We start from the raw sequence: 12,095 nt of genomic DNA on the forward strand, positions 1-12,095 counted from the left end.
GTGTCACCCACGTCACTTTAGCTTTGCTTTAGTTGTGGGCAATGACTTTGCTCAGGAGAGAGCAAGGGAGAAATGTACATCGTCCTGAATATTACTCAGGCATCTCATACCAGCAACCACTGTACCCTTCTGAAGTGCCTTGTGGGAGACATTCTATCAACAGTAGTCACTCTTTTCAGGTAGGTGTCAAAAGGTGGTGCCAGTTCTTTCCCATGGGATGCTGCAAGCTTCCCATTCTGCCTCCCATGTCTTTTGACATGAAGCCCGAGAGTAGAGATGAGCTTTTTTGTAAGGTGTTTTCCTGAGCAAATAGATGATTTTTTTCACCCCCACCACTAGAAAAGGGAAGCCACTCTCCCCAAATTTCCTAGAAATACCTGCGACTTTGTGGGGGTTGCAAAATGGGAGCCAAGATGCGGCCATACAGTTGCTGTTCTTCTTTCTTGTAGAGACAGGGAAATTTTAAGGGGAGGAGGGGAAGAAGAAGCTGTGTTGCTTTGCCTCTAATGGTGAATCCCACCAAGGAAAAACTGCTGGAGAATCTCTCTTCCCGCTGAAGAAATTAACTCATCCTCTGAATGGAGGGGCAATTTGTGCACTGCTCTGTTTATGAGAGCTCTTTGTTTTTTTAATGGGCAGGAGGGCAGTATCACCAATTTGTAGATGATACACACTTGTTTCTCTGTCCTTTCCCACTTTCCACTTGTAACCAGAGAAATAACTCCAACAGTTCTTTGTTTTTGTTTCTCTCTTCACGCCCATTGTTTCTCTCTTCATTCACAAAATAATTGACCAACCAGCAGCTATTAATTCTGACAGCTACCTGGTTCCTCACCCAATCAGAGGCACAGTAGTAGAAAGGTTATGAAACAGCGCCCCCTAACAAGGACTACGCAGGTACTGCAGCTGTCCAGGCAAGTCCAGCTGAGGTTTGCAGAGGAACCTTGGAGCGTCAGGGAAAGTGCGGACGAACTTTGCTATTCAGTATCCAGTCTGAATTTTAGTCTCTTTTTAGTAGGAATCTTTAGAAATTCATATAAAATCCCTCCTATGGTGGATTTTCATCATTCCAACGTTGTTTTACTAAGGGGAAAGATGGCTATCAGAGGAGGGGCTGAAGATGAGGCCTAAGTCGGCCATAATCCCTGAAGTGTGTGGTCACATACTCAACAACCACACTGCATAGGCGAGAAGTCTCAGCATCCTGTCTCTGGAGAGCCAGACTCAAAACCATTCAGAAACAATGCCCACTCAGCCTCAGTGTATTGGAGTACTGGTCGAGACAAAGGGGGTTATTTGACTTGACATGGGGAGTAGGAGATCGTGAATATTTTCCTTTGTCTTAACAAGTACAGTGGTACCTCGGGTTACAAACGCTTTGGGTTACAAACACTTCGGGTTACAAACTCCAATAACCCAGAAGTAGTACCTCGGGTTAAGAACTTTTCCCCAGGGTGAGAACGGGAATTGTGTGGCAGCAGCACACTGGCAGCGGGAGGCCCCATTAGCAAAAGCGCGCCTCAGGTTAAGAACAGTTTCAGGTTAAGAACGGACCTCCGGAACGAATCAAGTTCGTAACGCAAGGTACCACTGTAACAGGAATGTTGGGTATTTCTGACTGACATGGCATCAGTTTTCAGCCTGGATGCCACTCCTATTTTATGACAGGCTTATGACATATATATGACTTTTCTAACAAGTTGTTATGGGTAATCTAGGGAAACCTTTAAAAAAGAGGAGCACCCATCGTTTGGGGCTTCTCTCTGCTTCTTCCATGTTGTAGTTTGAAGTCTTGTTGCAACAATAAAGATCAGGCCTCCTGGCCATTGTTTTGCTTCTATTTCTTGACCATCCAACCTAAGCCTGCAGAACTCACTGCCACACACTAAAGAGATGGAGGCTCTAATAAGATGTCTGAATAATGACTTGGGAGGATATTAAAACAGCTGTTTTTAATTATGTTATTTATTTAAATTTCTGTTCAACCTTTTTAAAACTAATATTCAAGGTAAAAAGGTTATTATTCCAACCACTAAGGAAAAAAGAGGATGTGAGTACTTTTGAGTGGTATTTAGCAGTTTGAGTGTTTTGCTTAAAACTTGCAGATGAACAGCAAATGTGGGTTGGTAAACCTTTTATGCTGTTCCAGACTTTCTATAACCATTTTTCATTGCTCATTTCAAGAAGCTCTGCATAAAGGTTTTTCTCCAGATTCTCAAAGTAGGTAGCTAACTTTTACTAATAAATGTTCAATTGTGTATTGAATACAGAATATATTCTATCTATGGTTGAGTAGGTTTTCACTGTGCCGTAAGTTCCAAGGAGACGTCTTGGAGGGGCTGTTTGGATCCGGCTGAAGTTGTTCGGGGCTCAAAGAGCTAGAGGCCAACAATCCCAGGGGTTGGGAGACTGGTTTCATCCAGACCCCACTAGCTAGACTTTCTATGGGGGAGATGTTGCGGTGGGAGAACCAAATCCCAGTCACGGGGCTGTCATCTAGCCAGCCCAAACCAGCTTCCTCGGAACTGGCTTCTGCACTGCTGGAGTAGCCACTCCCTTCCATTCCTACTGGCCAGCCTTGCCTACAGGAGGCACCAGGTGCCAAACCTGACGCCAAGCCAGAGCTGTCTCCTCTTGTCACAGAGAGATGCCAGCGCTGCTGTGAACACAAGGCTCAGGTCCAGCCCACCAGATGGTGTTCCCCCGTCCAAAGCCATGCCCTGCTTACCATGCTAAAGCCATGCCCACCCCTGTCCTTAACAGCAGGGATCCTAGGTGTGCCAACCATTGAAGGAACATCTTAGCCTGCTGCGTTAACCTCTTGCCTTGCTTATGTACCATACTGATTTGCGTGTTCAAGTTTTTGGCAGGAACTGTGATCTGAATATGAGTTCTTCATCCAGAAGAGGGCAAGACAGTTTGGATAGAATTGGGTGCCGTTTTGAATCAAGATGGTGAACTGAACCTTTCAAAACTGCACTGATTTTTGGTTTCTTAGAATCCTGAGTGGTTCCAGGTACAAGGCTGCTAGTAAATTATGTAAGGAAGGTTTATACAATATAATAATTTTATAGATGAGGTCTATTATATTTACAGATTCTGCTCCATTACTATTTGTAAATTTCTTCAAAAACGGTTCTCAGCTTTTGCGTTCTTTTCTGTGGTAACTAAAGTGATAACACATTATGATTGGAATGGTCATTAGGTATAATAGATATGCAGCTGGAAACTTTGATCTCTTACACAAGGAAGTGTGATAGCAGTGAATAAATCAGAGTTAGAAAGTATGGAAGATTGAAAGAACAATTGCAGTACATGCAATTACTTTTGCAAATGGCTCAATTCATGGTTTGAAAAACAAAGTCTGAAAAGAAATAGCTGAAAAACAATAGCTAAAAATCATTTCAGTCCCTCTACTTACGCATTTTTTAATCAACTACCTTAAACACGAATAGGATCTACCAAGTTATGGGAACAAAATTAAAATGCAGTCCATCCAATGTTCAACTTTGCCACATTCATCTGCAAACTGATAAAGAAATTCTAACACAATGTTACCTACTTTTTGCTGCCATGCAAGGCTACGCATCCTCAGTCTTTATATGAAGGCATGAAAACCTCAAATGTATGTTGTGATAGAGATGTATAGTATTGGCTCGTTTCACGCCTGTTATGAAACCCAAATGTTCTAAATTCATGATGCTTTGCTGCCCTTTCAATACTACGCCTCCAAACGAGGTTGTGCAGAATGGGAGCTTCTTGTGCTATCCCTGCACAGTACGTGCTTTCAGGACATCCATTCTTCACAGGAGCAACCACACAGGTGGACTCCACTCACTTTGAAGGGAAACGGGGGCCTTACAAGGAGATGCCAGAAACTTAACTGTGATACATCTCAGGTATTATACATGCAAAATCAATTTGTGCTGGAAGCTGTGTTTCTGGCATTGTGTGCCCTTAAAAATCTTAAAATTTTAACATGAACAAGGTGCGCGATGAAGCATTACACACCTTATCTGCCATGTTGGCCATGGAGCAAGAGGGAAAATGATTCTATGATTCCCCAGTACAATCAAGTTTCTAGTTCCCTCTGTGCCCACCCAGCCTTAGCAATAAAAAAACCACTCTGTAAAAGGACGGCTAGCAGCCTGCAGGGGGAAAAGACAACCCCGATTCCAGAGTGGCTGGGGAAACCCAGCCATATGGACGGAGTATAAAAAATAAAATTATTATTCTTGTTATTATGTGGCTCGGATTGTTGACAGGAACCGTGTTGGGAGGCTCTCTCCCTCTCCATGGGGCTCTGGACTCTCTGCAACGCAAAGCAGGCACGTCTGCTAAAGAAGTGAAGCAGGGGCTCAACAGGGACCCACTGAAGGGGAAAGTAGCAAACAGACATCTGAATAATTTAAAAAACTCTTGTCTATTATAGCTTCAAGAAGGTCTTATAAAACATGATTCCTATCAGTGGTGTGTGTGGGAGAGAGAGAATGAATCTACCAGTTGGCAAAAGAGTTTCAGAGCCAGGGCTGGTTCTTCTCACGGAGGTAGAAACCTTGATGGCAGTACCCTTTGGACTGCAGCTGAACGCTCGTGGGATTGAATACTCCTGTGTACACACTGAAAACGGGCAAACGAGGCCGGGCTGAAACCCTTTCCCCTGGGATGCACGTGTAGGAGTTTTCCTCAGCTTGTACAGAGCCCTCTGACTGCAGTCTAATGTGGTAAAGCTCAGATACTGTTTACAATCTGAGAACTAGACCAGAGTTTCTAGCCCAGGAGAACCAAGCTCGGCTCTACTCCTCCCTTAGCTTGCCCTAACCCCACTCTGGCGGAATGACAGCAGGCATGGCATTTGCTAGCAACACTGGATTGCAGGAAATGCACACTTCCCTGAGTGAAGCCTTTTGCATGCCATTTTCACAAAGACAGTTCCTAGGCAATCCTTGAAAAAATCTTAAATTGGACACTCCCAATTGTGTGTGTTTTCTTTAGAAGACTGGACCTGTGTTTCCTGTTTGCTGAATATATCTCTCAACCTATTTCCAAGCCACTTTGTGTGCATGTAGTAACCATTAGAACAATAACCCTGTTTTTTCTAAAAACTAAAATGTATAACAAATGCACTGTGGATGTATGCAGTCTTCCTAGTCTGAAGACTAAAAACATGTCCAGAATATAAAAAATGCAAAGACAACAGAAAATATTCATATTTATTTTTTTGTACTCAGCACATACAAAGATCAAAACAAATGTAATAGCATTTGTAAACGTACTTTAAATTAAAAAAATTAAACTATCATGTATTTGCTCTGAAGGAGAAGTAGACTTACCCTCATTTATAAAGTTAGATTCTGTAAAATCATATGAACAACACTAGCACTTTAAAATAACCCCCAAGTAGCAAGATATTCCTTATTTCAATCAATTTCAAAAGATCACAGCTTGAAGGCCAAATCAACACGTGAACCAAAGCTGGCACTGTTATCTCCATATTCAAGAAAACCAAAACTATCACAAGTTTAGCCTGTCTTGTTTAAGGAACCTGAGTGTGTAGCTAAAGAATGTATATCCAACTGTAGAAGCTGAACTTGTTTATCCATATCTCATGTCAAAATACATAGGTCTAAACTATCTTTTAGAACCAAAATCTTGGGATGCATTCAGACAGCTAATGTCCTTGCATGGTGAGCTCAGGATTGGGTCTTAGGTGCTCATATAAACCCTCTCTCTGCTCCTCACACAACCCAAGGCAAAAATGAATGACTACAGACAGGAACTGTGGTTGGAATGGAATGTGTGAGCCTGGGATTCCTGAACACGTAGGCCAAATAAATTTGGGACAGAGAAGAAGTAGCACCAGAAGCATCACCAGGCTAAGGTGGTTTTCCTTTCATCTAAGAACACAAGTCTACTGAAAGACAGCACCACCAGTTATTAAGGCACCATCTTAACACCCGTTCATTACTTTATAAGCTGATCAATAAAATCCAAAGAGTCAGATGTGCTATATAAATATATATATATATAAACTCTAGTGATTTTTGTATAATTGTTAACCTGGTGCAAAAACCTATTTGTTTCAGGGATAAACAGAATTTTTAAAAGCATTTCATTATTGGTCATCTGGATCCCTTTATCACTGGCCATTAAGTCATATTTAATAACTACAATTATATTGACTCCTGATTTCAGTATAACTCCAAAGAAAAAAAGCGAAAGACTATCATTGCTGGATTTTATTCATAAATGAAACCACAGAACAGCTGCAACTGTGTGTAAATGAAACAAAACAAAAATGCAAAGGCTACAGTAGTCAAAAAATAATGACAGTTTTATAAACTACCTGCAACATTCCAGAATTTGGGGCATATTTCTTAGCTTTTTCCAAAGTAATGGAACTACAGCTTGCAAGTCTTTGTCTACTACACCTTATGCTCTATGGATTATGACACAATTTTAAAAACTTATTTGGAATGCAATGAGTATGTGAGATGATGCATAAAGCGGTGAGAGATGGTTCTTTCTCAAAGGGTTGTCATGAGCTTATCCTGATACAACAGGCTCTGGATCCCAACTAAGTTCTTCTGGTTCTGGTCCTGAATATACCACAAATTGCTGTCCTCTCCATTTGGGGATTGTTTCCAACAGAGCCTGTCATCCTGATAGGGTGGCCTGAAGCATATGCAGAGTGATGGTGAATGAGAAGCAAAAAGGAAAAAGACAGTTATGAATGACAAAATAAATGAGCTGATCACATACATGGAAAATGAGACAACAGTGGGGGACTATATGGATGGAAAATATTAGCAGGGGGGAAACCTAAGTGGGGAATGAAGAACTGAAACCACAGATGGAGTGGTTTAAATGAAATGGGATTTTGGCTGCAGAGTTCTCCTGTTTCTGGGAGGGCCATTGGATGTTTTGGATCATTCTCTCCGTGGGGGGAGGGAGGTGTAATTACACCTTTCCTCTAGAAAGTTCACCAAGTCCCACTTCAATGAATGGGAGAAACACACTGTCCATCTGTGCAATGCAGGCTGCGCAAAACTTTCCCCCCGGAGGATTATGTGCCGTGCTTTCCCCTACATGTGTATGCATGGAATTGCAGACACAGACACTTGCAAAGTGGCATATGAGTGTTTATTCTGCCTCAAGTAGACCACTTAGAAGCTGTTCACCAGGTTTATCTCAGAGATGTGCTCCATGAAGAAAAATGATGAAACAGCCCTAAGGAATTTTCAACACTTGAGAGCTGTTTTTGCACATTAATGTAAAAACAAGTTAGTTGTACACTGAAAATGTACTGAAATCATGTGCGCTGCTCTATGTGGGCTTATGGGTAATGTGGAAATGCTACCTGAATGTGGGACTCCTTTTTGTCTTTATTACTTAATTCTATAAAAACATTAAGACATAACAAAAAAAACCCCACATTTAGACAAAACACTAAAACATACAAAATATAATTCACTACACAATACATTTCCACCAACACTTTTAGATTGGTAAAAGCTGAGAAGAATAGAGAAAAACAGAGGGCAGGGCAGCATCCCCCCCCTTTTTTCCAGGGTTCATTTTTTATGAAACTTCCGTTGTTTCCATTTCATACACCAGCTCCCCCCATTTCAGGTATGACACCCTTACTTTCCACCAATGTGCCGCCTTTTTTGCCTCCACTGATGTTGGAGGTCTGATGGTGCTAAGACAAGGTTTCCAGAATGGCCGGGGCGGGGGGGGGGGGGGCTCCCAAACTCAGACCTGCCTCCCTATTCTGTGACCTCTCCCTCCCCCCACGGAGAGAATGATCCAAAGCATCCAATGGCCTGTGGGGTACCCTCCCAGAAACAGGAGAACTCTGAAGCCAAAATCCCATTTCATTTACACCAAGTTCATTTTGTATTTTTTGATGAACTCTAAAAGGCTGTAAACGTACTCCAAGGCTGAAAATGTAGCTCTCTCAAATTGACCCATTTAAAGAAAAAAAATCAGTACTAGATTTTTTTTTTTAAAAAAATCTGTCTTCCATAATTTATTTATATATACCATTGGTTCTTGTTTGTCCAGCCAATGGTAGTTTTAATGATATTCGATAAGACTAAGGAAATTTCAGGCTCTCATTTTAACCATCTTCTGAATTATTTGTGCCATCATTTCCCTTCTCCGATCCTAACTAGATGATAGATTGTCCATGCTGTTTAATTTTATAATAGTTTTCCCTATCAATAACTGTCTCAGAAAATCAGGATTCTTTTTAAATAAAAATGTCCCATTCTTTGATGGGCATAACAATCTTTACCAGAACCAGCTTCAATTTTTATTTTTTTAAAAAACATGTTTGTTTTTAAAATGTTTATATGATTTTGACAGCAACTTTCTCTCTGCAATGTTGCTTCTCAAATTCTGATTTCTCACAAGCCATATTGCATTTTTAAAAATTTCTGGTTCTTCAAAAAGAGAGTTGATTCTGCTTTGAGGCCTCCCTTTCCCATTAATGCAGAGTTGGGGGGGCTATTTCAGCCGGGGGGCAAAATTCCCTTCTGAGGGTCAAGTGCCAATGTTGGGTGGGGCCAGAGAAGCAAATTTTATCCACATACATTCACACAGCAGTCATTCCTCCAGTCAGGTAAATGAGGCATTGGCAGTGCTCAAGGATATTTTCCAGTGAGGCAAAAATGCTTGCAGTCTGAAGCCTCACCTGCCCCCCTGGGCCTGAGCAGCAACCCCCCCCCCCCCCGGCATTAATGTGTAGCAACCCATGCTATGTCCTCACGTTATGGACTTCTCCACTCTTGGAGTGGGTGATGAGAGGGTTGTGTTATGCACCATTCCCATATCACAGATTTCAGATTTCATAAAGTCCACCGATTTCTCTTTTTTAATTTTAGCTATCTGTAATTCTACAGGCTTGGGTAACCCCAAATATACAGCCAAGTTTTGTTTCTGAGTTGCCATCTCCAAAATCACAGGTGCCTCTGTGAAAAATTCCTTCACATCCCCTCTTTCTCAAATAGCATTTCTTCTTCAAACTATATACATTATCTCTGCAATCCTTACCTTCAAGACAGGCTAGAATTACCGAGGTTCTGGTACTACAGATGATGGCTGAAAATGAGAACAGTGGTTTGCCTATTCTCATACAGGGAGATCATAGATGAGCTGAGGATTTCCTGGCACTCTGCTCATATGCTTAGCCCCCAGGTGACACCAGATTAGGAGCAACATGTTGCACACACACAAACATACACATGGTCCTGTTTCCCAACTAGTGAGATCATTTCCCCCCCTAGACTGAATAACTTTTACAACATCTGCACAGAGCAATCACTTACCTTAGATTTACAGGAGGATGTGAGTGCCAGTGTGATTGGCCAGGGTGCATATTGGGGTGATACGGAGGCTGGAAATAAAATATGAACCTAGGTTACTGAAGAATTTGTAATCTCACTTACATAGGTTTCCACAGCAGCCTTTTAGGAAGGAAGGAAAGAAGGAAGGAAGGAACAAACGTACTGAAACTGCTTACACACTGGCAGAGAACTTTATAGTTGCCTATAAGGCAAATATTGATTCCAATTCTGAGCAAAAACACATTCGAAAGTTTACTTTGACTTTTGAGGTTCCTCTTCACGTGCAGCCTTTGCAACTTCAGAAGCGACCCAGGTGTGCCCTTGACTAGGAGTAAAGTAGGGAGTCCCGAGATCTGAGAATGAACTGTATCACTTCAGACTCTGGGTGATCATGTTCTGAATGCAAAATAAATAAATAAAAGGCTTCCCTACAACTGGATATAGTAGTAGGGGAATTAGGCAAGAATATTTCTTCCTTCTGTGCTAGTTTTATATTTGCAGTGGTGGACAGGCATTTTTAACAAAGCGATTCCCTCTCCTGTAATCTGAAGTAGTACAGGCATTCTGCCTCCTCACAGTTCCCTTATGCTGTATGTATCAATCCAGTCTGAAATAAACCTAATTCTTTGCTGAAAGTGACACCACTCTTATACCACACATTCCTGGGGCTAGAAGCATACTTCTGAATTGTTGCAATACTCTAAATGAGACACTGATACTACTTTTGTGGCTGGTCGGCCATCTATCTCACTAGGCTGCTGTGACCGTTTCTCACTTCTCTTTCTTCTGAGTACTTGAGTTTATGTACATCTGTTATGTATCGCCACTGCGTCCAAAATGGAACCACACAACTGGTAGACTGACAGCATCCTCCAAGTGATTTTGATTTGTTTAAGCGTTTTCACACATTTCATAGGTGAAATCTTATAATCTCAGTTTCTCATTGCTCTCTAATAAGTGTATGTGTACAATGCATAGATTTGAAACATAAATTTAATCTTAATCAAACTTTCTAATTTTATTTTTTAAAGAAATCCCCTTGAATGCCAGCTTTCAGATACGGCTTCACTTTTAGCCAACATACTTCACAAACATACAAATATATGAAAGGCACATGACATTAGCACACCAAAAATATTCACAAATGGTACGGCAAGCAAGCAAGTCACTTTGATCATGACACTGTTGGTGCTATAACTAAGGTAACAGAAAAATAAGAATTCAGTATTCCTCTTACCTGATAGTTATGGACTTCTTGGTTATTTTTAGTGCTAAAACAAAAATGGTATTATTATTTTTTGCATAGTTCTCATAAAGTATAACATAGAAGCTTATCTTATTAATGAACAAGGCAAGCTAACGCAAGGGGAAAAAATGCCTTTAAGATCTTAGCGAGCAGGTTTGAATTATGTTTTAAGTAGTGTAGCTATTAGAATGGCAGCTCGAGAGACTGCAACTTGCAGAGGTGCTTTTGCAAAACATTGCCTGCATCTCCCCTCTTCAATCCCTCTCACGCAGCTGACCAACATGATGATGTGCTCCATTCTCCTTCCAACAGCATATTGCCACCTGTGCCTCAACCTTGTGAAGTGAAACTTCTGAGGCAGATGGAACATCCGCAAACATTCCAAGTTTGCCTCAGCCAGTGGCTTTGGAAGACTGATTTATTAAATTTATACCCCTCCAAGTATCCAAGGACAGTTTACAGCATAAACAATTCCCAACTGAATTCAGTTGCAATGGTTCAAATCAGTTTTGAATGTTGGGGAGGGAGGATTCAAACACTGGAGAAGCACATGATCCTGCCGCCTGCTTCTGAACCACAAATTAAGTGCTCAGGAACATCATGCCTGTATTCTGAGTTAAGAGATGAGGAGCGTCACTGCTTGTAAAATGTTTTCTGTACCTATTCGGATCCCTTAATGGGACATATTAGGAGTTCCAGCACTAGAAGGTTTGCAGTACATTTATCTAGGGGCAGCTTGGATAGCAGATGCCAAACCAAATAATTAATGTGAAAGATGGATCACACTTACCAAATCTGGGGTCCTTTGAGAGTGTTGCTTGCTAAGAGAGGGCACAGAAAAGCAAGGGTAAACATCACTATTTTTGAAAAAAACCAAGCCTCTGTTTTTTATACAGGATAACATTCCAGCATTACATAAGGGGCAGCAAGTGACAGAAGGGGGAATAAGTGGGTCTGTCTGCCCTAAGTTTTCATGTACAGCCCCCATGGTCTCCTCTCCATCCAACTCCTACTCATGAAAACAGGGTGGAGATAATGAGGCACCTGCAACTGAACTCTCCTCTCTGTTCTTCCCAACCTAGGCACACAAAGGAAGTTTAATGTACAGCCCACTTCTGTGGGTGAAAAGGAGATTCTGTGACTGAAGATTGTGCCAAAAAGCTAATGCAGCTATGCTTAGGGTCCGCCTTCAAAAGACGCTGATGGTGTCCAGATGTCACGTTATGCCATAGGTTAGCACGACAAGAAAAAGCTGCAGAGAGCCTCTGACTTGTGTTCACTTGTATCCTCTGGTGAGACCACAAGAAGTTCAGAAGCTTTCACTTCCAACTTAGATTAATCACAACTTGTTGTGTCACTCAATCCAGACACAGCATGAATCTTAACTATGGTTCGTTTGAAACAAACTTCAAACCAGGGGTTATGAAGTTGACTTGTTTAAACAAGCCATAGCTAACATTACCCACAATTTAGGGTTCCAGTGTCATACTGAACTGTAG

At 41.5% G+C, this 12,095-nt stretch overlaps 1 protein-coding gene across 3 annotated transcripts in view; it reads right to left on the bottom strand.

Annotated features, from left to right (window-relative positions):
* EPB41L4B (erythrocyte membrane protein band 4.1 like 4B) overlaps positions 1-12,095 on the bottom strand; it is a 151,483-nt gene that overhangs the window by 67,573 nt on the left and 71,815 nt on the right. For 2 of the 3 annotated variants that reach the window (XM_080976647.1, XM_080976648.1), the window contains exons 13-15: positions 11,387-11,417; positions 10,588-10,621; positions 9,333-9,400 (exon numbers count right to left, since the gene is read on the bottom strand). In XM_080976647.1, coding sequence (XP_080832773.1) covers positions 9,333-9,400; positions 10,588-10,621; positions 11,387-11,417 — 133 coding nt within the window. Of the gene's footprint in view, positions 1-5,199; positions 6,676-9,332; positions 9,401-10,587; positions 10,622-11,386; positions 11,418-12,095 lie in introns of those variants that run through there. The other variant, XM_080976649.1, reaches the window with a different exon arrangement.

Source organism: Podarcis pityusensis, assembly GCF_964106645.2.
Source record: "Podarcis pityusensis genome assembly, chromosome: 13".
Taxonomy (NCBI): Eukaryota; Metazoa; Chordata; class Lepidosauria; order Squamata; family Lacertidae; genus Podarcis; species Podarcis pityusensis.